The sequence below is a fragment of the Lepidochelys olivacea genome (assembly GCF_965140295.1).
Source record: "Lepidochelys olivacea isolate rLepOli2 genome assembly, chromosome: 7".
In the NCBI taxonomy this organism is placed as follows: Eukaryota; Metazoa; Chordata; order Testudines; family Cheloniidae; genus Lepidochelys; species Lepidochelys olivacea.
The window spans coordinates 76,401,207-76,427,625 of NC_140417.1; the positions used below are offsets into that span (position 1 = coordinate 76,401,207).

General features: G+C 39.5%; 1 protein-coding gene across 1 annotated transcript in view; it reads right to left on the reverse strand.

Moving 5' to 3' along the window:
• Positions 1-454: 454 nt before the first annotated feature.
• FAM13C (family with sequence similarity 13 member C) overlaps positions 455-26,419 on the reverse strand; it is a 205,485-nt gene continuing 179,520 nt past the window's right edge. The window contains exons 16-21 of the mRNA XM_084633927.1: positions 25,607-25,818; positions 17,325-17,408; positions 7,496-7,591; positions 5,805-6,001; positions 2,901-3,002; positions 455-1,414 (exon numbers count right to left, since the gene is read on the reverse strand). Of these exons, the coding sequence (XP_084490053.1) occupies positions 1,291-1,414; positions 2,901-3,002; positions 5,805-6,001; positions 7,496-7,591; positions 17,325-17,408; positions 25,607-25,818 (815 nt within the window). The 3' untranslated portion in view covers positions 455-1,290. The remainder of the gene's footprint in view (positions 1,415-2,900; positions 3,003-5,804; positions 6,002-7,495; positions 7,592-17,324; positions 17,409-25,606; positions 25,819-26,419) is intronic.

A 26,419-nucleotide genomic window follows, 5' to 3' on the forward strand; every position in this document is an offset into this window, starting at 1 on the left:
ATGATGCAACAATTTCCCTTTCAAGCTCTTCCTTCATGTTTGGTTTAGACATTTTCCCATTATATGTCTTTGATTTGTAATGAAAAATACAAAATGCTGACAATCCTTCTGTGAAATATTGCACTTTACTCAGAAATGATCTATCACAAGAGTGAGGAAAATCCCTTTACATTACAAAGTGGGGTGTGCTGAAGGATGTATAATTCCAACAGAAAAATATTTTTGTAGTCTTACTTTTAGGAAGCAAGGCAGCCAGAGTTCCTCATCTCACAACCATGACTTTCAGTTATATACTGCATACATTTATCTATCCAAAATATCTTGTCAGAATACAATAAACTATTCTCCTCATTATTTTAATATAGATATCTAACACAGGAAATACTTTAACATTTTACAAAGTGCATGCTTCCAAACAAGCTTTGGTAGTCAGAAAAGCAAAATTTTATAGCTTCAGGCAAAATAAAGTGCTAAGTTTAATACAGAACTAAAAATCAGCGTGTATGATCAATTTATTTTACTGAATTTTGTTTAGGGTACTATAAAAGTACTGCCAACCATATTTAACAGGCCAGCACCTAGTGCCTTTACATTGTCTTATACTCCCTTTGGCAAACCTGAAACAAGCATTCCTTCCCTAACCACTGAGTCCTTGTTGCTTTGCCAAATAGATGTTTTCTCATTTGCAAAAAATGTGATTGCATTTGGCAGTTATTTTACCACTTTCTTTTTCTCCAGCAGCCTCAATTTACTCAACTCCAAGAATTCAGGGCCCAATTTTGTCCATGTATATGCACCTCTCTTTGAAGCCAATGGGAATTGCACCTATGTATCAAAGGGTAGAATTTGATCTACAGGTTTTTAGTTAACATATGATGTTCTAAGTTGTTTTGCCTACAGAAATAGTGGATTATACTGCTTTTGAGCGAGACAGAGTGGTGGATTTCTGATTACTTTTAGAATCTGGAGGGCATGCCCTAATGGTTTATAAATGTTAAGATAAAGCGGGTTAGACTAAGGGCCAAAACAACTTTACAGTGTCCCTTTAACTTCTAACATTATCATAGTGCACTTCAAGGCTATTCCAAAAGGAAAAATATAGTTCACTCCCTCCCGTTTACATACTCTTACACACATTGCCATCCTCTCCTAGTCTCAGTTAATAAGATTATTAAAGTGCATCAGATTCTCAGTGTATCTAATAACTGTGCAGAAAGACCCAGACCTGTACAATTATTTTTGTTTGTTTTGGTTTTTGCTAGCAAACACTAGCTATGTATTTCATTGACTTCAAATTCCTTTAGAGACATCATGCTTAGTGATGAGAACCTCTAAAAGCCTGAGTTTGGCTTTCGTGTGCTTGTATTCAGAGTACTCTTCAGCCATAGGTATGCGATCTTCCTTTTGCGGACTCCTGAAACAGTCAAACAGAGCTCTGTCATTTTATGACACAGAAGAAAAATGAGGTTTAAAATGATTTCTGCTGTGATTTTTTTTTTACATTTTTTTCTAATTTTAGATGCCCATAGACATATGAAAAGAGCACACTCTTGTGAAGTAGGATTATAGGAATGGCAATTAAAATACTGAATTCTGAAGTTTAGATTATACAAGGTAATCACATTTCTTGTCAACTGTGTAAGTAATAATTACTTCACTCCAAAATATGCAGATATGTTGTTGTACAGGATTATGGAAAATATAACTACCATGGTACTACACTATGGTTTTCTTTTTGAACTATATATAGGCTAGCCCCAATACTCAGGGAAATCCGTGGAAAAGCTCCCATTGATCAAGGGCATTGGACTGAGCCCATAGAGTCTAAGACCATACACGTTCTTTCATTACAATAGGAAATCATCCTGACCTACCTGAGATCACTCAAGGAGTTGTTTTCATTCAGGACTTGTCATGAATTCAGTAGCATTTAAGCAGATTGAACAATTTAAATATTATACCCTCACACATTGCTCCTCTTAAGATGAGCAATATTGTGATGTGAAAGTGTGAGGAGGCCACATTTTTGAAAACTCTGAATGAAAGCTCACCTTATTTTAGGCATAATCTGGAATTTACCAATAAACCCCCAAAAAACACCCTCCTCCGCCAAAAAACAAAAACAGAAAAAACCTCATCGGTAAGGTCTGTGTTATAAACAACAAAATGGCTCCTCTCTGCTCATAGGGACTAATCCAAAGCCCACTGAATTCAGTGGAAAGACTATTGATGTCAATGAGCTTTGGATCAGGCCCACACTACCTGCACCTCTGGCCACACCTAGCCCATTTAAGAAAGGGGAGGGGTGGGACAAGAGCTGCCTGCCACCAGCATACCAGTCATGGTAAAAAGTCTCCAGGAAAATGACATTTCAACTTTACATTTATCGAAAAGCACTATATGTATTTGTCTGCATATGAATTCTGTAAATCAGGAGATCCTAATAGTACATTTGTGGCAAACACAGCTGCTGCTGGGCTAGCCCAACCCCTGACTAGGGGGTCACATTGCTCCTTCTGTCGGTAAGTCTAAGGAAGGAAATTTCTGGACTGATCCTCTGGCAGAGTTCCCTGTGGATCTTTGCCCTCTCACAGGATATGTTATGGGGGCTATCCTAAACCTGGAAGAACTTCAAGGATCTGCATAGATCCTGGAGGAATTGTCGGAGCAAAAAATCATCTCCATAGAGACCCGATGCCTCCACGGTGCTCCCAGCAGTCTCCTTCCAATCCTGGGCTGTAGCTACCCTTGGGACTCTGAAAGCACAAAAGATAACACAGTCCCATCCCCTCCCTCCCCCCAGCCCAATTACTACAGGTAAGTCCCTGCTGCCTAAGAATATGTTCTTTAATGGAAACATAAACATCTGCTTAAAATACATGAAAGAGGTTTTTGTTTACCTTCCTGTTTGTTTAAAGAACTGTTCCTCAAATTCTCTCAGAGCTTTGCGAAGCCTTTTCTTGTCCGCTCTTGTTTCTCTGAGATGTTCAAGAAGCACAGGCCTACAAAGGAGGTAGAGGAAGTTGAAGCCTATGTGGACTTAGAAATAGTTAAAACATTAGGGCTGGATGTGGCCCTTCAAAATGTGCACAGTGACAGGTGTCACCTGAGTGCAGAATTAGACCTGTTAAGTTCAAGGAATCCTAAAATTTTCTTCCAAGTCTGATGTAATGGACTTATGACAGCACAAGTGTAAATCTACAGCATTTCCTTGCTTTTGGTGTCATTCACACTCCTCTAATAAAGGGAATGCAGAGAATCTATGGAAGGAAGCAATAAAACACTCCGACCCTAATCTTGTGGGTACCCTTAGTTCTATGTGGAGTTCATGGTGTTCAGCATCTCACAGGAAGCACTTGGCACCTTACAGTTTCAGGCCCGTAAGTAAAAAGGGGGATACACGATTAGCAGCATAGGACCTGATCCTGCAAACACCATCAAATGCAGTGCTGTTTATTGTGAGTCAATGGAACTGCAGACTGTAGTAAGAACTACGCTGGGCAGCGTTTGCAGGATAAGGTCCTTAGGCAGAAGATAAAACACTTTCAGAATATGTCCGAAAAGATACTGTTCCATAATAATGTGATGCGCTAAGAAATCTCAGCAGCACTTCTCCATGCTGCATCATTTACACAGTGAGAGTTCCACAGAACAACATACATTCTTTTTATCTTCACTCACTTAATAGGACCTAACTGCCTTTATTCATGTCTCTGACTCTCAGGTGTCAATCAAAACACATGGGAAATATAAGGAATAGTATAAGATACAGTAACTCCTCACTTAAAGTTGTCCCGGTTAACGTTTCGTTGTTACGTTGCTGATCAATTAGGGAACAATGCTCCCTTATAACGTTGTTTGGCAGCCGCCTGCTTTGTCCACTACTTGCTGGAAGAGCAGCCCGTTGCAGCGAGCTGGTGGGGGCTCGGAACCAGGGCAGACCAGCAGCTCCCCGCTCCCCTAAGTTCCCTGTGCAGCAGCTGCCCAGCAGGCTACCAATTGCCGGCTTGTTCAGCTGTCCCTCCCCCCACTGCCGTGTGCTGCTCCTGCCCTCTGCCTTGGAGCTGCTCCCAGAGACTCCTGCTTGCTGTGGGGAGGGGAGAAAGAGAGGGGGGCTAATATCAGGGTGTCCCCCTCCCCCTTGCTTCTGATCCCATTTACCCCTTCTCCATATAGAGCAGGGTGGGAACTGGACAGGGCTTAGGATGGAGAGAGCTTGCTGGCAGTAGCTGCTATCTCAACTTCCTGATCTTTTTAAAGGCAATGTACTTAAAAGGGGCAGTGCACATCTCTCTCTGTCTGCCATGCTGTCTCTCCTCCCTCAATTCGTGCTGCCTTGCAGAGTGAGGTTACATTAACAATGTGTTAACCCTTGAGGGCTTAGCCGAAAGCTAGTTCATTATTCATCAGTAAGGCATTCCATGGGAAATATCCCACCCTCTTACTTCACCACCTCAACCAAATTTTACAGTCATCATTGCTGTGTACAGTATTAAATTGTTTAAAACTTATACTGTGTGTGTGTGTGTTTGTGTTTTGTCTGGTGAACAAAATTTTCCTGGAACCTAACCCCCCATATTTACATTAATTCTTATGGGGAAATTGGATGTGCTTAACATCGTTTCGCTTAAAGTCGCATTTTTCAGGAACATAATTACAGCGTTAAGCGAGGAGTTACTGTATGAGATCACATTCATCCGTAGGGTTTGTTTTCATCAGTGAGCACCAGGGCTGAATGATATCAGCACACGTGTATTCCCACAACTAAACAACTTGACCATAAACTGCCCTTTTCACAGAAACACAAAACATAAGATTCCAAATCACTGTTTCTATCACTTATAGGAGTTTGTTGACCACCCTTGTTGACAACAATAATTTTCTTCAATAAAGATATAGATAGAATTATGTTGACACGTAGTGAAAATACATGAACAATTATACCAGGCCAGACCATGAATTTACAATAATTCTTACAGTCTACTATTGTACGTTTTAGAAATGTGATAATATAATCCAGATTCTTCAGTTGAAAAGGTGTCCTCTTTCACACCAGCGACACTACAGTTGTGAAATATGAAATGTAACCAATACAACTGCAATATATAAATGAAAAAAAAAACTAGCCTGGTTGGTCAAGCCACCACTAATACTGAAGCCTCCTCATCCAACGTGTGTTATTCCACAAATACCTTTTAAGAAACTAAGTAGATAAATGTCTAAACTTTCTGACAAAAATAGGTAAGTCGACAAATCATTTATATTATGTCATCATGTGGGCTCTACCTATTGGGGGGAGGGATAGCTCAGTGGTTTGAGCATTGGCCTGCTAAACCCAGGGTTGTGAGTTCAATCCTTGAGGGGGACACTTAGGGATCTGGGGCAAAAATTGGGGATTGGTCCTGCTTTGACCAGGGGGTTGGACTAGATGACCTCCTGAGGTCCCTTCCAACCCTGATATTCTATGATTCCGTTGCATATATCATTCTCTCTCATATATGTATATTTCCCTGCCTCTCTCCTTCTGGATTTAGGCAGTTCTCTCTAGAGCTGTCTGAATTACACGAAGTGTGGCAAAGCACAGGTAAGTTGATCACATAAATATCCTGTCTCTGCTTTCTCTCATAAAAAGGATAAAACTCAATCCTTAAGGTCTAGAGCTTCCTGATCCTTGGGAGATTTTGACAGTAAATACAGATCTTGCTGTGACTAGAACATGTAAGTGCGTGGTTGGGTTGGTTGTTTTTTTTTGGGGGGGGGGGCGGGGGAGCGAGAAGATCAGGAAGAAAAATTGCAACGCTCACATTGTGGCCTCATGTAAATTGGACAGAGACGGGGCTGGTTGTTTGATTGCCTTTTTTTCATCCAGAGGTGAAACAATTGCAGGCTCATTCTCCTCATCCGAGCAACACAGATAGTCATCTACAGGAAGGTTAGATGCCGGACTGGATGATAATTCATGGCTGCTTTGAGAACGGTCTTCATCTGAATCTTCTTCCTCCTGCTTGTAATATGTAACATCATCATCAAATTAGCTGTCTACATACTATTTATTGAAAATACAAGAGGTTACAGGTATTAAAACCAATAGCTAAACACACTTTGAGATTTCTCACTACAACCTCTAGTGGGGCAAATTCCGTTGTAAGGCATTACTTGCCATGACTAAATGTGGCAGAATCTGGCCCTTACTTCCATAAGTAGCTCTACTAATTACTTACTGTGGATTACTCATACAACAAAACATTTGCAAGAGCATGCTTTTAAATAGGATTTAGGGCATGATCCTGAAACCCTTATTCATTAAACTAGTCCCATTGAAATCAATTAAACTCCCCATGAGTAAGGTTTGCAATGAGAGAGCCCTTTGTTTAATTGTCCGTAAAGTAAACTTGTACCATTTAGTGTCAACAGTTCATAAATTAAAGCTACAATATGCATAAAATAATAATTCTAGAGGTATTTTTAGAGTTACAAATGGTTTTAGCAATCAAAAAAGAATGACCATATTGCAACACATTTTACAGTTGTACTACAGTACAAGAAAATGATGAAATTGTCCACTTCTTAAAAACTGTTATTTATAGATTTTAAAAAATGCATTGACCAAAGTTCATTCAAAGTAACATGAAGGAAGCTTTAAAGAGATTCTGAAGTAATAAGGTTATGGCTGGGATTTTCAAAGGAATCAATGAACCCATTGAAATTCAATGAGAGTAGGATGCCTATAACTCCCTGAAGCTCATGTGCAAGTCCCATGCTAACATTACCACAAGATGTGGAACAAGGCTTTGTAATTAGTATTTTCTTTTATAGTGACCAGACAAGCGATTTACAAAGGGCTACTGCAGCTCACATTCAGTGGTACTTCATCCTGCAAGAAGTGCTACTGAAATGGGGAATTCACAAGGTAAAGCACTACCCAGTGAGAGTAAAGGCACCAGTTCTGGACCAGTTCTACCTCAGCAATTTTTGACGTGTATTTTATATTTTAAAAAAAAAAACATTGTTATTTTTAACAATCAGAATCATATACATGAAAAGCTTTTTTCTTTCTTTCACACTGGTATAGCATTGATCAAAATGTTATGCTAAGATCTTAATGTGCTAAGTAATAAAAGTATTTTCAACAAAGATCAAGGAGGATATATTAACAGTATAATACAGATAGACACAGCTTTCATTTTGTGGTGTAGATTTGTTTGTAATGGTGAAGGTTAAAAGCTGAACTCCCTCATCTGATCCCTTCCCCACCCATGTAAACTGATTGATTCAGAAATTGATGTTTTACATCATGACCTCTGGCATGCTTTGGGGTTGAATCATGTAGGATGTTTACTCCTCTTTAAATATCAACTGGATGATTTGATCAATAAGCATTCTATAAGCCCGGCATGTGTAAGAGTGATTAGAATGTCACTGAACTGGCATACAAAGCACAATTCAGAATCTCGTATAGCTTCTTTACAATAAATACTAATTCTTTCCAACTTACAATTGTTGTAATCAAAGATGGTGTCGAGAGAAGTTGCTTGATAATTCTGTATCTGTCATAAAGAGGCTTCATAAGACTCCTCTCTTGTTTAGTTACCTAAAAAGAAACCATAAGAAAGTACATTCTTCTCAAACACAAGCATTATGGGCCATATTCTGCTCTCATTTATACCAGTGTAGCTAAGGAGAATTTGGTCTGACATGTAATATTGCTTCAGTTAATATTTATGCGTATTTATGGTAACAGTAGCATAATTCATAAAACATCACAGTGTACAATTTGAAAACAAAAGTGTAATGTAATTTTTCTAATGAAAAATATACCACGTGGAATCTTTGCCTCCTTGAGGCATTCATTTTGGGAAAAGGGTGAACTGGTTACAGTTCCCCTTCTGAAGATGCAGATATTGTTAAAGGAATTAGTTTTCTCTGTTCTCTCTCTAGTTAACCCCTGAGCATCAGATGCACCTAATTTAGGAATAATGCTTTTTTTTTTTTTTAGTTTGTGTACTATGAACTCAATCCAACCAAAAATGCTTACAGCCTATCAAATTGCATAAGTCATGTATAAGGCTATGGATTCTGGTTGTACAACAGGCCATCCTACTCTATTAAAAGAAAGAGTTGGCCAGTCACAGTAGCCCAAAGAGGAAAAAACATACCTAATTTATTTAACTGTGTACGATACCTGCATCTTTGGCAGGGGATTAGACTAGATGACCCAACTCTGTGGTTCTATGATTGCATCATACCTGTTGTAGGGCAACATTGTCAGAAAGAACGAGGAGTACTTCTGGCACCTTAGAGATTAACAAATTTATTTAAGCATAAGCTTTCGTGGGCTAAAGCCCACTTCATCAGGTGCATGCAGTGGAAAATACAGTAGGAAGACACACACAGAGAACATGAAAAAATGGAGGTTGCCACACCAACTCTTAACAAGACCAATCAATTAAGGTGGGCTATTATCAGCAGGAGAAAAAAAAAACTTGTGTAGTGATAATCAGGATGGCCCATTTCAAACAGTTGACAAGAAGGTGTGAGTAACAGTAGGGGGAAAATTAGCATGGGGAAATAGTTTTTAGTTAGTGTAATGACTCATCCACTCCCAGTCTTTATTCAAGCCTAATTTAATGGTGTCTAGTTTGCAGATTAATTCCAGTTCCGCTGTTTCTCATTGGAATCTGTTTTTGAAGATTTTGTTGAATAATTGTGACTTTTAGGTCTGTAATTGAGTGACCAGGGAGATTGAAGTGTTCTCCGACTGGTTTTTGAATTTTATAATTCTTGACGTCTGATTTGTGTCCATTTATTCTTTTTACATAGAGACTGTCCGGTTTGGCCAATGTACATGACAGAGGGGCATTGCTGGCACATGATGGCACACATCACATTGGTAGACGTGCAGGTGAACGAGCCTCTGATAGTGTGGCTGATGTGATTAGGTCTATGATGGTGTCCCTTGAATAGATATGTGGACAGAGTTAGCATCGGGCTTTGTTGCAAGGATAGGTTCCTGGGTTAGTGTTTTTGTTGTGTGATTGCTGGTGAGTATTTGCTTCAGGTGGGGGACTGTCTGTAAGTGAGGACTGGCCTGTCTCCCAAGATCTGTGAGAGTGAGGGATCGTCCATGCTCAAATAAATTTGTTAGTCTCTAAGGTGCCATAAGTACTCCTCGTTCTTTCTGCTGATACAGACTAACACAGCTACCACTCTGAAAATTGTCAGAAAGGAATCACCTGCAAATGAGTTCATCTCCTCCCTGTGCTCCTTAACACCCTATTCTCAAATCCCTGTCAATCCCCACACTGACCATTTAAGCACCCATGGGAGTTGCTGCCACTCTACTGTGTAGAAATCATCTCCACAACTTCAGGTGAGTATGTGGGGGCAGAAGTGGAAGGATATGGACAGGCTGCAGGCATGGGCAATAGCCCAGAAATGGAAAGTTATCGAGGTATATGAAGTAAGGAAGAGAGAGCAGCGGAATGCTGCTGTATGCCATCAGCCTGTCTAATCTAATCCAGTTATAGAGTATCTCTAATGTATCCTTCACTGTAGTCTGTGAGTGCTACTTCTACCCTAGCTTGTTGCCCTCTGTAGGGGAAGGTGGGTGCTGTTTTTACTCCCAATCATCACATTCAGTTTCATTGCAGTTGACAGGCCTTCTTGCCCTTGACTTACAAAATGGAGAAAAATATTTTTAAGGCTACAGCCCCTTTTAGCTTCTCCTCTGGCTGACTTTTCAGATAAGGAGGGAAGAGCCATCCCCCCCCTCTCATTAAGACATCATCAGACTTTCCCAGCATGCTCACTGGTGACCCCAGTAACATTCCTAAGCCTGCTGTTTTAATAGTAATTAGCAACTTGGCCGTTTTCTTTAGTGTAGTCTTTCACTGCACTCCTGCCTCCACAGTGAAGTTTGTAGAACAGTGACATTTTGTTTATGGCTGATCTTTAGTATTTGCTAAAAATATAAAGGTAAAATCTTATTTCTAACAAGTTGAGTTTCTGAATTTTTTCACTAAATATGTTTTTAATTAGTGTTTTCCATTTTTAAGCAGTTAGTTAGCCTTCAAAGGTAGGTACTTAGAAGTACATTCCTTACATTTGATACAACTGTTTGATACATACAAATGCATGTGTTGTGCTGGTTGCTATGGGCCAAGCTTTCAGAAAGGGACATTCTACATTTGTGTACAGGTCTATATCTATATATGCATAGGCAGTTGCCATTAATGTGCATTCATGGCACAATAACTACTAAGGCTGTATGCCTGCACACACAATAGCTACTAAGGCTGATTTGCCCTTGCAATCGAGTTAACTGTACATATAGACGTAATCGCACAATTGTGTAAGGATCTTGGGCCTGCTCTGACAATTTGGCTGTTACCGTTATGAAGTGTAAGATTTTCAGTAACTGTCGTATGGTGGGATAACACTGCTTAGAATGTTTTGTTATCCAATCAGCATGCAGGATTTTCTATTATGATGCTATAATGTTTACTAGGTAATGTTCCGTTATAGTGCTGTCTCCAGGTTCTGGTTCTAGCATTACATGGAAGTATTCCTCAATCTATGTTGTGCAGTTGTGTGCACATCCTGCAAAAAACCAGCATGGAACACGCAAAGTGAGTTGGTGTAGCAGTTGCCCTTGCAAATCTTTAAAATGATACCTTTGGACTAATTAAATGTAAGCAGTATTTGCTATACTTAGTAAAGGAGATACTGGTTGAAGTTTACCCCGTGCACATGGCCTATACACTAATTAAGTCCCAGTTAAGCCTCAGCCTGCACGAGAGGGGATTTCACCCACCCACCACCATGAATAGAAGAGTAAAATTTTTTACTTGAAACAACTGTTGTAAATATCCTCATGTTGACTAATACACTGTGCAAACTTCTTCTTAATGGTATTTTTTTTCTGTAAAAAGTGAGTGAATACAAAACACCTAGGTATAATTACAGATGGTATAACCAAGTAACGGAAAGGAAAACTGCATTCCACCCCCTCACATCCATATGATTATCATAGGGGATATGATAGCTGCTCTTGTAAGTATACTTGTAGAAATAATGGGCGAGATCTTCAAAAGAGTTCAACGCCCAGAAAGGACAGCAAGGGCAACTCAACAAAGCAAAATATCTGTGAAGAGACCCTGCCAAATATTCTGGGCTAGCAGTTGATTTTTAAAAGAGCATATAATACAACCCTACAATACTAGAAATGTTTTTATTAAATTGCTGAAAATGTCAATGAAGTCAGATTTTATGGTGGTATTAACACATTTTCCTGCATAGTTAGCAACCCAAACACTGTAGCCTTGTGCCAGATCCTCTACAAGTTCACCCTTGGTTCTCCAACTTCTGATGTAATTAAAGTTATGACTAGCTTGTAAAAAATAAATCATGGATTTTATTAGGCAATTTAATATCTTAATGTCAGCACAATGTTATTTTCTTCCTGGAAATAAACACCTGACTTCATAATTGGTTAGGCTGGCATGGCAAGCAAACAACTCTTCTGTATTTGAAAATATTAGTAAAGCAGATTTTAGGTGGGAGACAGTACCAGTAAGCAGCACTACACATACTAAATTAGCTGAACTGAATGTAGGGCAACAGCTATCTCATGTCTCGCCATGTTTAGCCTAATCTAAACATCTTTTCTGCACCCCATTGTACCATTTCTCAAAGGGTCTTTGATACTGCTTGTGTCATAGATGGCACTTTCAAACAAAATGATCTCCGCCAGCTCTTATGTTCGAAAGGCCAATTTAAATTAAATACTTTGGGCCCTCCGTTTTGTGTCATCAAAACATGTGGGCACACATATCAGTAGTCAGTTCTGATGTAGTTTGTAGTTTCTAACCCCTTTTTCTATGCTTCCCCCTCCACCCTGATTTAGGTGGACAGAAACCGGTAGAGATCTACTAATAATTGCACCTGAAAAAATTTGGCCAGTTATCACACCACCAAGAACAGAGGCTGGGCTGAGACCCTGCTGAAAAACATTATTTTCAAACTCATTTCACATAAGTGAAGTACAGCTTTACTACATACAACTGTAGGATAAGTAAAGAATTAAAGTTAGCTTAAGTTTGGTTAAGGAAATGTATGACTAACCTAGATGATCACAAAGGTCCCTTCTGGCCTTAAAGTCTGAGTCTATATATGTGTTGTAAAGAAAGGCCCTGACCAGCAAATAGAAGGAAAGCCTTGAAAATAAAAAGTGGTAAAGCCAGAAGGAATAAAGCAGAGAGGACGTCTGGTTGAAAGAATAACTAATGAGATAAGAGGCAGTTTCTAAAAAGAAGGCCTCTGACCATAGGGGTGACTGCAAAAGGCTTTAAATCAAATACAGAGAATCCGTCTGAAAATGAGCCAAAATGCCCCTTTTCCAACCCACACCCCAGTGTTAAAGTCTGTGTGAACCGAGGTGGAATGGGAAAACTGTAGGTCATCAAGAAGGAGGGGAGGAATGGAACTCTCCAGTTGTTTTTTAGCTGAAATCAATAATTGGCAATAACATCCCTTGATTGTTAAAGGGTATAAAAAGTAAACGCTCAAAGGGGTCATTGCTAATGCCTGCCTGACCACACTGGAGCCAACCAATATGGATCTAAGCACCCTTGGGCTTAGCCTGTTTGTAACTATGCTGCTTATAAATGTTTTGTTACTGTTTGGATGTAATAAATTGCTTATTATTTAGGCTTTTTAGACACGTTTAGAGCAACTGTATAAAATACCATTTGGTCTCAGGACTTAATAAAGGAATTTATGCTTAAACTGGTGTTTGGTGGTTTCCCATATTAATAATTTCAAATATTATTCAAATAATTCCAATAACAACAACAAACTGAAAACAATTTTGACAATAGTCAGTTGAATCCTTTTAGTCACAATTTTAGGGTTACATAGTCTACTTATATTGTAGCTAAACTCAAATGTAAGAATACTTTCAAGATTTTAAAACTGAAAGGACCATAGACCACATTCTGCTGCCAGCCATTACAGAGTAAATCAGAATATCTCCATTAAAGTGAATGGCATAACTTCAAATTCACACTGGTTCAACTGAAATCATATTCTAGCCCCAAGGCTAAACTGTCAAGGCCTGATTCTCCTCTCACTAGTGTAACACTATTGATTTTAGTGCAGTTATTCCTGATATACACTGGTATAAATGGAAGGATAATTGGGCCATGTGATGGTAAGAGGCCAGCACAATTCATGCTTATAATTTTGAGGGGCTTCCTTTCACAGATAAAAGGCCAGAGAGGTCCAATCTATTTCCACTGAAGAGCACCACGTCTGATGTTAGAGTCAAGTTTCTGTCTCACCTCTTTCAGAACAATGTGCTGTGGTAAATATAGGTACTGTTAAGGTCTCTTCGAAAGGCAAAGAATGCCCAGCTTTGCTTAAGACTTTTCCATCTCATTGCTGTACATTATTATCCTACTAAAAAGGGTTGTCGTTCAAGAAGTCTGTTGCCCAGGATGCTTTATTTATTACTGTATATGACAATATTTTCCTGCCTATCCAACAGTAAGTAGATGTGTGAACAAAACCATAATTAGCAAGGGCCAAACACATCAGCCACAAAACCAAACCATTTTGCATGCTTGCCACTGAAATTAACCACCCTTCCATTCCATCTCCTAAAAAACCCAACCCAACCCAAGACAAAAACAAACCGCTCCAACAGGTTACCTGTTTGTATTATGTCCTAAAGCAATCGGGGGGAGGGTTGCAAGATATCAGAAATTTATTCCAATCTACAGCAAAGAAAAACTCGCTCCCCTATACGCTTATCCTTCAAGGTCAAGCATTCTCTGTCAACCTCTCAAAACACACAAATTATATATAAGTGTATCATTGTTATAACTGAAACTTTTTTTACTCTTATAGTAAATGTAAATAGGGGTGCAAGTCACAAAAATGACTGCAAATAAGGGATTGTTAACCTGAAAACACAGTTTTAAATGTTGCCAAACTGTTGTTTGGCAGACCAACAAAGGTCAAACTTTCTAGAGCTGAGGATCTACCACTGAGAATTCATTGCCACTTACTGCCAGGAGTTCAATGCTAGGGATATACAGTGAGAATATCTTAGGCAATTGCAACAGCTAAGAAGGGACATAGCTGTTTGGAAAAGAGTTGGATCTAAGGCCACTTTATAGAATTGCTTCTAGCATGCATGTCTCAAAGCACCATTGTTCTCAGCACAAATATGGCACATGATAGGCAGACTCTATCAGATGTGTGGATTTGCAGATCATGCACCAGAACATTTTGGTCAGTCTGTGGCTACTGAATAACCCTATCTGGGGTACAGGATGGACATCATCAGCTTTCTTTAATACAAAATCCCACAATCCTAATGCAACCATTAGTGATATCCCTTCCTGTAAGCCAACATAACATTTACTCTGTACAAAAGGACTTGGTTTCCTTGTCCTTGGTAATGAGTGGGGACATAAATACAATCACTTTCTTTGATGCCCTTCTGTGTCTTTAGCACAAAATGCTCCAGTTTCACAACCATCAGTTTCACCAGTAATGACTCAGCTGTGGTTTTATTTTTCGTCTTTATGGTGTTATTACTCATAACTGGATCTATTTGAAAAATGCAAATTATTTTGTGAGGGATTTTTTTAAATTTCCCTTTTTTCAAAATTCCCCATAATCTATTTTTCTTCTTTTGACAAAAACTGAAAAAAGTTGGGTTTTGAAAAATATTTTCTTTAAAAATCATTTTTTGAAAACCAAATTTAAAATTTTACTGAAAATTTTGGTTTTCCATCAAAAAGCTCCAACATTTTTTACCAAAATAACATTTTTCTATGATTGTCTATAAATTTCTATACCAAGAAAAAACTGCTTGCTTCCTGAAGGCGACACTTTCATCTTTGCACGTCCATTCCTCACTGGTTGTAGCTACTGAAATCTATCAGGTTTCTACACTAACTCTCACTTTTTGTCTTTCTTGCATAAAGAACCCATGTTTCCCTGGGTGCTTTTCCTATCTGGGCTTTGGACTATGTACTTGAAAACCTAGCGATGTTCCAGAAATCTTAGAGTCATCTGCTCCACAAACACACAGGGAGGAAGGGAAAGGACAAGAAATATCCTCTACTTATGCTTCTGTGCAGCAGTCAGGTATGCTTTTCACCGGGCAATACACAAACTACAGAGAGTGGAGACAAGGTGGGGCAAACATGGGCATATACTGCACCTCCTAAAGAGGGGTAGCATCAGTGCACTCCCACAGTACCCTGAAGTGGAGGCCCCACTGGGAACATGTAGCTCTGTGGTTCCTCCAACAGTGGGGCTGTGTCTTTGACAGACAGCAGAACCCTTACAGAGCCATTTGATATTTCAACAAATCTCTTAGTGCTACTTCTTCGAGACTTACTTTGGTGGTAGGCTGTTCTTGATCTTGCTCCCACGTTAAAAGGGAAATTGTGGGACCTTCCTTCTTACAGCAACAAAGAACTGCTTAAATTAGGTGAATTTGAAAAAAAAACAGCTCAACTTGTAGAAGCTGCTGACTCTTAAATCAAACATAATGAGAGGGCACCCTAGAAAATGTTACATATACTTCTAATTACTGGCTCTGAAGTGCAGCACTGTGATTGATAAATTCTCACCTTATTAGGACAGCTCTTCATGCTCAGGGACTGATGGTATCAGCAGCATTTATGATCAGTGCTAGAGCATGAAATTTGCCTACTAAGGTATACAAGTCCATTTTTCCCAACAATATTCATTAGTTGTCTAACAGGCAGATTCTCCACTGAACAACATGCTTCCAATAAAGTCGTGAGAACACCACCAGTTTACTCCAGCTGAGAATCTGGCACAATAATTTTCAATATTTTTATATATATACCACCAGGTAAGAAGCAGGAACATGTAATTGCTGTACCAGTTAAAATAAGCAGCCCATCTAGTCTGGTACTCTGCCTCCGTCAATAACTGTTACCTGATGCTTCAAGGAGGTACAAGAAACTCCCTAACTGACAATTATATAATAACCCCTTTTAGAGGAAGTTTCTTCCAATCCTAGACAGTTAGTGGTTGGATTGTGCACTGAAGTATGAGGTTTTTAGCCTCTTGAGTATAATTATTTTAAAAGCAATATACAATTGCTAAATATAGAAAAAACTGTCTAACAAAACTCTTATCAGCACAATCTTAAGGTATATATTTTAGTAATTATCCTAAAAAATCATTATATGGTGACTACTATTAAAAAGGCAAGTTTTGCCCAGCAGTAAACCACAGTAACTAAACCACAGTAACTAGACCACAGTAACTATGACAATGTAGTTCTGAGACTACTGCTCGTCTCAGAATAGGATAATGAGTGCCACATTTCAGATTCCTTTCTGTGGTAACTAGGTCAATAACAACTTCCTAATGATGACCACTGCACATCTAGGAAGTATCTTTAGATGGTAACACCTGACATCTGAAAAGAAAATGAAAAGATACGATAATATATCTTCACAAAATGTCAACTGCCCATCATTTTAGGCATATTTATCTCCAACACACATAAATTTGCCATTCTCACAAGTAGTTACATCAGAAATGCCAAATCATGAAACTGAACATTTAATCAATATAAATTATATCAGACACATCAATCCCACATCCTCTTAAGATTCCTGCACCATGAGCTTTGGTTAAATAAAGTGCTTAGGCATGTGCTTAACTTTAAGCACGCAAGTAATTCCACTGACTTCATGTTCCATGGAACTTTAAAGTTAACCACGTATTTGAGTGCTTTGCTGTATCTTGGCCTATTTTAGCAGGTTTCTCAGCATAGGGATAGGCTTAACATCTTCAATAAATAAAGGAAAATGTAGGTGATAACTCATAACATTGTCACATTCTGTAGTGTGGTCTGACTTGTAAAACTTTTCTCCTATGCTGTAAAATGCTCTAATAATGTATAAATTTCAATACCAAATTACAGGTCAGACCGCACACCACCTAAGTCAAGGTGCAAATTGTGGAAGATCAGAACGGGGTCCTGAGCATTGTTACCATTATGTTTGCAATATTTTGCTATTGAAGACCAATATAATGCCACCAAACACTGGCTTTGTTATTTTATTTCTAAAAAAACTTGGTCACAGTTTAGCATTTTCAAGCAATGAACATTTACATCTAAAGATTGCTTTGAACCAACTACAGTAATGTTGAATGTGTAAGAGTGATCTAAATATATTTAAGGTGTAATCTCAAAAGTATTTGTTAAAGAAATTCTACGTAATATAATTTGAAATTTACCTATCTTTCCATGGCATACTTACAGGTCGTCCATGAATACTCTCAAAATATAGCAGACATTTCTGAAGACTGATTTTTTCCAAAGCCATTTGCTTTTTTGTCATATCCTATTTAAAAGAGTTATTTATAAGGTTATGAGTCAAGATTTCATCTCAAGGATGTAGGAATGTATGTTTTAAAATGTACTTTTCCCAAACACTGATATAAAAGATCCTGTTCCTGCTCTCATTGAAGTCAATGGGAACTTTGCACTGAAATCAGTGGGAGAAGGCCCCAAGTTTATGTGAATCAAATGCATGTATTAATTTCTTGGGGGCTGATCCAAAGCCCACTGAAGTCAATGAACAGGACTTTGACTGCAATGAGCTTTGGATCAGGCATTTAGACGAGAAATAATATATTATACTCACTTTGCATTAGGGAAGTGAAGTCTTATTTAGGAAAATCCCCATGGACATCAATGAGAAGTTAAAGAATGCAAGAGCAGACCCCGGAAAATGTATTTAATGATCAGAAGTTTCTTTGTTAAGTATATAACTTTATAAAAATCTGAACCTTTGATTTAACTCATTTTCTTTCAAGATATCCAGTTTGTAAATGAGATTAAGTACCTTGCAACCTCCAAAAAGTATATTGGGACAATTATGTCCTTACCAATAAGTAAAATTTTCTGAGGACCCTGATTCAGCAAAGCTGAATATGAGTTTGTAGCATAGTTGGGACAGCCCTGTCGAAAATGTACAACACTTTTCCAACAATTGCAGTGGATCTGGGGCTCTCACTCTCTCACACATGGCCACGGTTTCTGTGGTCTATTGAACACCCAACACTATTCATTTTCAAAACTTGGGAATTCTACTAAACAGAGACTCACTTGAGAGACTGTTCAATACTGCCAAAGGCATCTCTGCAGATCACTGATACCAGTGTCATTCCCAAGAATGCAGGGAAGCTGATTTTTTTCAAATACAATTTGCAAATGCTAATCTACAAATATTAATATTTGTGTCTATATGCTGCAGAGTGAAGGTCCAGTCCTGCACTCCTTACTCAGGGAAAATCCCATCTGAGTCCCATAGAGAGTTTTGTCTGAGTACAGGCTGCATAATTGGGCCTAAAATGTGCAATCCAACACAAAAACAATTTTCTTTGCATTTTCTGCTGTAATTTTGTAAATCAATTATATAAGGCCAGAACCTCAGCTAATGTTAATTAACACAGATCCACTGAAGTCAGTGGAGATATACCTAATATACGCCAGTTGGGGATCTGGACCGTAGACTTTAGTAATTATCCGGATTCTAATTCATGGTGAATGACACTCACTATAAATGGTTATGAAAATTACTTTGGAGCGGTCGTTCCCACAAGAGCTTTGCACAGAGGGCCTCTGCACAAAACAGGATAGTCAGTCTCCTCAGCAACATTGTCCCCCCCACCCATGTGGAAGCACCCTCTGTGGCTCCAGGGATCTGTGGGTGGCATGTGGAGAACAAGGAAGAAGTAGGGAATCCACAGAAATGTTAATTCAATATGAATCACCTGTCCCCCCTCCAGCCCATGAAACCTCTCTCAATGGAGCGTTCAAGGGGGAGTCCTGAGCAGGGCCTAGCCACAGTCTCTCAAAGTGCTGTTCTGTACCACTAAGTGGGGCCACAGTAGGGAGCAGCATGCAGAGCTGGTGCAGTTTGCCATGGCTTCTGGCAGATCCCCAAGATCTGTGGGAGTTGGGGCCAAACCTCCTACATTTTCCATGTCAGGGAGGGGAGAATTCACCCACTACATAGGAGGAACTGTGTGATGAGAACCTTTCCTCTCCTCCCCACGACTGCACATGTGCTATATTTCTGCTGAAGAGGGTGATTCCCCACTCAGTAAAGTATTTGCTGAACACAGAGTTGTATTTAGTGTGAAGCTTTTTAAAAGCATAGTGAAACGTGGCGTTTAGACCTGTATCATCAACCGCTAAGGGAGCCATCCTGGTCCTGCTGATGTCCAGGAGAGTTTAGTCCTTCATTTCAATGGGAGCAGATTTTGATTTATTTACGGACAATTCCAAGTTATCTCAGTTGGCCATCCAGACACTAAGGCACCCAAAAATCATTTATCACTTTAGAAAACCTTGGTCTTAAAACTCTGCACAATTTGATCACTTAAAAAAATTCCTATTCATTTTTTTTTCTATAATAGCCACTATTTGGCATTCAGGCACCTAATGAAAGTGCAAGCTGCCCCATCACTAGTTTAACACGTAACACAAGTTAATTCTTCCAATAACTATTATGTCTATCCTCCTCTGAGTGTGCCTGTGACAGCTGGATGATTAATAGTAAACAGAGTGTGATCAATAATATTGAGTCCTACACGCGGGGACCAATATCAAAAGGGATACTGCACAGATCACCCATGTGGACCTATATTATTTACTACTTTCATTAGCAATCTAGAAGAAGGTTTAAATTCAACCATGATTGTATTTGCTGACAATTTTAAAAATCAGAGGGGGAGCAAATGAGAAGAAAAAGTCCAAACTGCAATGGCTTAGAACAGTAGGCTGCGTGCAACAGCATGAGATTCAATGCTGATAAAACAAATGCATAGTTGTGCAGTGAGGGAGAAGAATAAATAAAAAGCACAGATATAAGCAGGGGACAGATAACTAGAAAGTAGCCAGTTTGAGAAAAGCCTTGGGTGAGAGATAGCAAACTTGCTAACTGAACACAGGTTTGCAGTATGAATTTGATGAAATAAAAAACATGGCTAACATTGTTCAATATACTTAGGGAGTTTACATATGAAATTAGGGAAGAAGATTGCTCTCCGTAATCCTGAGGCAACGCATTTGAAACTTTACATGAAGATCACCTCAGCACAATTCAAGTTCTGATGCCCCTATTTTTGTCATCGTTATGTTGCCTCCGGCACTCCTCTGCATAGCAAAATGTGAGACAGTACAAAGCTGGGCAACAAGTAGGAGGCAATGACTGAAATTTAAACAGAATGAAGAGAGACTACCCGGATCGGCGGGTAGTGATCGATCTATCGGGGATTGATATATTGCGTCTATCAATCCCCGAATCAATGCCTGTAGTCCACCTCGGCAGGAGGAGTAAGAGGAGTCGACAGGGGAGCTGCTACAGTTGACTCGCCACCGTGAGGACGGCCAGGTCAGTCAAACTAAGATACTTCGACTTCAGCTACGCGAATAGTGTAGCTGAAGTTGAGTGTCTTAGTTTAAATCCCCCCACAGTGTAGTCCAGGCCTCAGGTCCTGATCCTGTGAGATGCTGACTTCACTGGAAGTTGAGGAGACTCAGAATTGTGCAGGAAAAGGCTCTAAAATAGTAACATTTATATAACCCAGAAAAGTAAAGGTGAGAGCAAGAATGAGAGACCGTCACCATCTCTGAAAATCTTTTAACTAAGCATATACATGAAGACAGAAATTTAATTTATAGTCTCAGAAGAGAATGAACAATGGTCCAAGTCTAAGGAGGGAAAAGTTTAGGCTTTTGTCAGGGAAAGTTTCTTAAGAGCAACAGAAATTGGGAAGTGGAATAAACTAAGAGAGCTCTAGATATTCCAGAGCAGGTTTGACTTAGAATAGTCCTATAAAATGCCGCCGGGTGGGGCCATTATTTGATTATAGTGTTTTGCCCATCCTATTTTCCACTATTCTCCTTCACCATTCTGGTCATAAAGCAAACTAGCCCTGAACCTAGTAGTCAGCCAAGTTGCTCAGTTATTCCCATTTTATAATTATTAGTAATAAAATATCACTAAAATCAAATTGATTAAAACATTAAGAGCCAGATTCTGATACATTTGCTCAAGTTGGGCAGTACCTTATTTCTGGAGTAGTCTATTGGTTTCAGTGGGACTCACTTGGTTTCAGTGGGGCCATTTGTGGAGTAAAATACTATTCTGAATGAATAAGAGAATCAGAAATTTGCCCTTAATGTTTGGCCTCAATCAGTTTGGTCTAAAATAACTATGGTTTGCAGCATAGAACGTGATCTCATTAAATATTTAGACCTCATTAGATCAATTCTATGTTTCATCCAATTAAAACAACAAGCAAATAGTCTTCTTGACTTCCTGTTTCTCAGTTGCTGGTGGTGTTAGTTAGACTCGCACCCCAGAAGTGGCTGCATTCTGGTGATAGATGAAGTGATTCCAATAATATAGTTTTATAATTCTGCAAAGCACTCTGAGACTTGAGAAAGACCCTGGAGTATTACACTCAATAAGAGAGAAGAGAAAGAAAAACAAGAAACTGCGTAATGACAGATAAATACCCTAAATGGATTCACAAATATAAAATGAGCAGATTTGCAGTCAGGAGAAAAAGATGGGGTGGAGTGTATTCAAAGCACATGTAGTACAGATCTAACTGTTGAGCAACGGGAGCAAAATGATTAGCTCACTGTCCTCTGAGATGTGCCCCCTGGAGCACAAGTCAGGATATTTGAATTCAGGTTCAAACTTTCCCAGTTCAGAGTTTAAAATCCAGTTCTCTAGTTCAAGCCCATCTTTAATTATACTATTGATTTTAGCCCCCAGGGCCACATACTAGAGGCCATGTGACCTAGTCATGGGGACCTGCAAATAATACAAAAGAGTAACTTGTTTTCTGCTCAGTGGTTTAATAAGTGCAGGAGACAGCAAGAAAACAGCTTATTGTAGACACGCTGGAATTGATGAGCTAGTAGTCACTTATTTTTCGATATATCTGGCTCTGCTCAAATATTTTACAGCTCTGGATAAAGAAGTCTACTTGCAAAAAAGACAATCTAAAAAAGAATTCCTTGAGCCAGATTCCACTTTGAGTTACCCCCATAAAGCCCCTTTAAAATCAAAGGGGCTATACAGAGGTAATAGGGAGCAGAATTTGGCCCCTTATCTTTAAAGAGGAACTGATCACAAAACTAAAATGTAATAGTAGCTTAGGTACAAGTACTCATGACTTGATCACATTTATAACATGCAAGCAGAACAACAACTTGGGTTTAGAGGGGAAGTGAAGGTATCTATAAAAATAATATATAACAAATGGAAGAAAGGGGAAATTCATATGAATTAATATAAATCAGAAGTTTGGAACTGTAGAAAATGGATAAGGAAAGCAACGGGTCACAAGGAGAAATCTATAGCCAGCAGAGTTAAGGATAATTAGGAATCTATATATAACAAAATGAGTCCTGAGAATGATATTGGTCCATTACTCAATGGAAATGGTAAAATTATCAATAATAATGCAGAAAAGTCAGACGTGTTCAATAAATACTTCTGTTCTGTATTTGGGAGGAAAAACAGATGATATAGTCTCATCATATGGTGATAACACTTTTTCCATTCCACTAGTATTTCTGGAGGATGTTAAATAGAAGCTACTGAAGTTGGACATTTTTAAATAAGCACTTCCAGATACTAAGAGTTTTTAAAGAGCTGGCTAAGAAACTTGCTGAACCATTAATGTTGTTTTTCAATAAGTCTTGGAGTACTGGAAAAGTTCCAGAGGATTGGAAGAAAGCTAATGTGCCAAGTTTTAAAAAGGGTAAACAGAATGACCCTGGTAATTATCATCCTGACAACCTGACATCGATCCTAGGCAAGATAATGAAATGGCTGATCCAGGACTTGATAAATAAAGAATTTAAGGAATGTAATGTAATTGATGTGAACCAACATGGCTTTAAGGAGAATAGATCCTGTCAAATTACCTTGATATCTTTTTTTGATGAGATTACAAGTTTGACTGATAAAGGTAATAGTGTTGATGTAAAATACTTAGAGATCTCTAAGGCATTTGACTTGATACCACACTATATTTTGATTAAAAAGCTAGAATAATATAAAATTAACATCACACACATTAAAAGGGGTAAAATCTGGCTAACTGGTAGGTCTCAAAAAGTAACTATAAACAGGGAATAGTCATCGAACAGGTGTGTTTCTAGAGGAGTCCCACAGGGATCAGTTCTTGGCTCTACATTATTTAACATTTTTATCAATGACCTGGAAGAAAACAAAATCGTCACTGATAAAATTTTCAGATGGCACAAAAATTGGGGGAGGGGGGGGTAAATAATGAAGAGGACAGGTCACTGATTCAGAGCGATATGGATGGCTTGGTAAACCTGGTGCAAACAAACAATATACCTTTTAAATACAGCTAAATGTAAATGTATACAGCTAGGAACAAAGAATGTAGGCCTTTTTTACAGAATAGGGTTCTCTATCCTGAGAAGCAATGACCCTGAAAAAGATTTGGGGGTCATGGTGGATAATCAGCTGAATGTGAACTCTCAGTGGGACACTGGCCAAAAGAGCTAATACAATCTTGGGATGCATAAACAAGGAAATCTCAAGTAGGAGTAGAGAGGTTATTTTACCTCTGTATCGGCACTGTTGCGATTGCAGCGGGAATACTGTGTCCAGTTCTGGTGCCCACTATTCTTGTGTATACTTTACCTGATGGTAAATGTGGTATTATGATATAGCTGTATATATCTTGTATGTGCCACCGACAGACAAGTGGTGGCATCACTATCTACTTTGCTGTATATACTTTATCACTGGCTGGTAAGTGTGGCATTTCTTCTAGGTTTTAACAACAGAGTAAGATTCATCAAGTGTCCAAATTGGAGTGCATTTTAAAATGGAGAAGACATTTTTTTTAAAAGTTGCACAAAATGGTCCTTTTCTCTAACTCATAGGGGTCCCACAGGATACAGAGCCCATAGCCTATAAATACTAACTGCACACCACAGTATCTCGCCAAAACCCATGGTTTTCAATGACACTGCTTTGCGTGTGCCTCAGGGTGTGACACAGAATAGACACTTGAACCTCTTCAGGCTTGTCTTCAGAGCACAGCAAAGCACATTAGAGATTTGTAGCACGCTCTACTGTGCTTCACACTAACTGCCCCGAGTAAACCCTGCTAGCATGAACTAACAGGTGCTTAGTTCATACCAACAGGGTCAACATGGGACAGCTAGAGCGCAGCATGTTAGAGCTCTATAAATCACACCCCTGAAGTGGGCTTTACCACACCTTCTAAACAAGCCCTTAGTGATTCTTTGTCATCACACAGTCTGTGTGGACTGGAGATATGGCTGCCTGTGCTCTATAACCAGCTTTGATAGATTGGAGAACATGCTTTTCATGTACCTGTAATCTGAAATAGTGAAGCTATTACAATTCCTTTCTAATACAGATATTGACATTCACCTCCAAACACGGTGCACTCAGTGCTACCTGCAAACCCTGCTGAAAAGAATGGACACTTCAGGCTAGATTCACAAAGAACTTAGTTGCCTAACTGCCACTTCAGGCAAGTAAAGGCTCAACACACTCTGCCATCTGTCCAGTTTTATGGGCTCAGGATCATCCTGGATGTCCCAATTTTTTGTATTTCAGAGGTAGCAATGCTAGAGAAGAGGAGAAGCGCAGTAGTGCATAACTAGCGCAGTAGTGGGAGTGGGAGACCCAGGATCCAATCCCCCTGCTCCAACTGCTTCAACAGGAGAGCCTCAGGGTGCCTTATTTCAGAATATCCCATAGTGCAGTGGTTAGAGTACTCACCAGAGAGGTGGCAGATCCCAGTTCATATCCCTTCTCCCCTCAGGTGGATTGGGGACTTGAACTCTAACCACGGGGCTAAGAGTTATGAGGGAGATGGTACCCCCTGCCCATCGTCCTCCTCCATCCAACTTCTTGCAAAAACAGCATAGGTGCCTAACACCAAGAGAGGGTTTGCAGCTGGGAATCCCAAGCCGAGGGAGGCATCTCCCTGCAGCCTCAATTTAGGTGCCTATCTCTGTGAGAGGGGTGGGGTTTATGTCACACACTTGGCATCTCCCATTCTCTAGTTCAGGTGGGGAGCAGCCTCGCCTGCTGGTTTATGTGAATCCCTTTTGAGGTGCCTCTCTCTCTCCGTTCATTGCGTAGGAAGCCTAGGCACCTAACTCAGGCTTCGTGAATCCCAGTCAGTGATATTCTAGGCATCTAAAAGTTAGGCGTGGCGATGGTGAGCATCACCACACTATGTTTCTTTGTAAATCTAGCCCTTCTTTGTCTTTGTAACTCTTCCTAGAATCGTCACTCCAGAAAAAGTGCACTAGGGTCAGTGATTTTGTGAGTGCAAAAATATGCTGTCGGGGTTGTGCTACTGTGGTGTAAGACCTGTAGGATACCAGTGCAACATGGCAGTTCAGAATACACCGAGTAGGGTACTGACAGCTAAAAACAATATTTGAGGTCTTCCCCAGATGCGATTATTCTGCAAGGAAAACACATACCTTTATAGTCTCAGGGAGGTTAAGCTGTTGTCTTTTCTCCTTTAATCGCTTCATTACGATATCCATGGTTTCTTCGACGGATGGACTTTGTTCAGTACTTGCTGCTTCTTGCTTCCTGGTCTCCTTATATATTCCAGTGCTCTCCTGCTGCACAATTCTTTTGGGTGCTTTAGGGGTACAATTTTGCTCTTCTGACATTTTGAGTTTAAGCTCTGTTCAAAAAAGCAAGTTACTTGGCAAATGAGTTTTTAAATAAATATTTGTCAAAAGGTTTCTTCTGACACTATAGGAAAAACACCCCAGCTCCTGTGTTAGTTTGTTAACATACCACAATCATTTGGAAAATTAATAATCCTTAATTTGAGTTTTTAATTCCCCTGCCCCTCATCTGAGAGCATTCACTCAAACAGGCAGGAATCAGGTGCAGCATAAACAGCAGAAGTTGCCAGGTGGCATAGAGCTGCCGCTACCCCATATCACCACCCTTCCAAGCCCCTTACATAGTGGGTGTGACCATGGACAAGGAAGTAGGCCAGGCAGCCACTATGCCTGGCTGATCTCCACTGCCAGAATGATGTCCAGCATCAGACAAGGCATCCATTATATTATTGTAACATGATGTTACAGTGGGGACCAGTTTGGACCCTGGCCAGCCTTGGATTGAGTCTAAACATGACTTAAAGACACCCATAGTTCCTAGGATGTGGGAAGAAGTGAAGAGCTGTGGACAGGGCACTGGCCTGAGCCTTCGGAGCTTGGACTCTATTCCTGAATCTGCCACTGGTCTACTGGTTGACCTTGGGCAAGTCATTT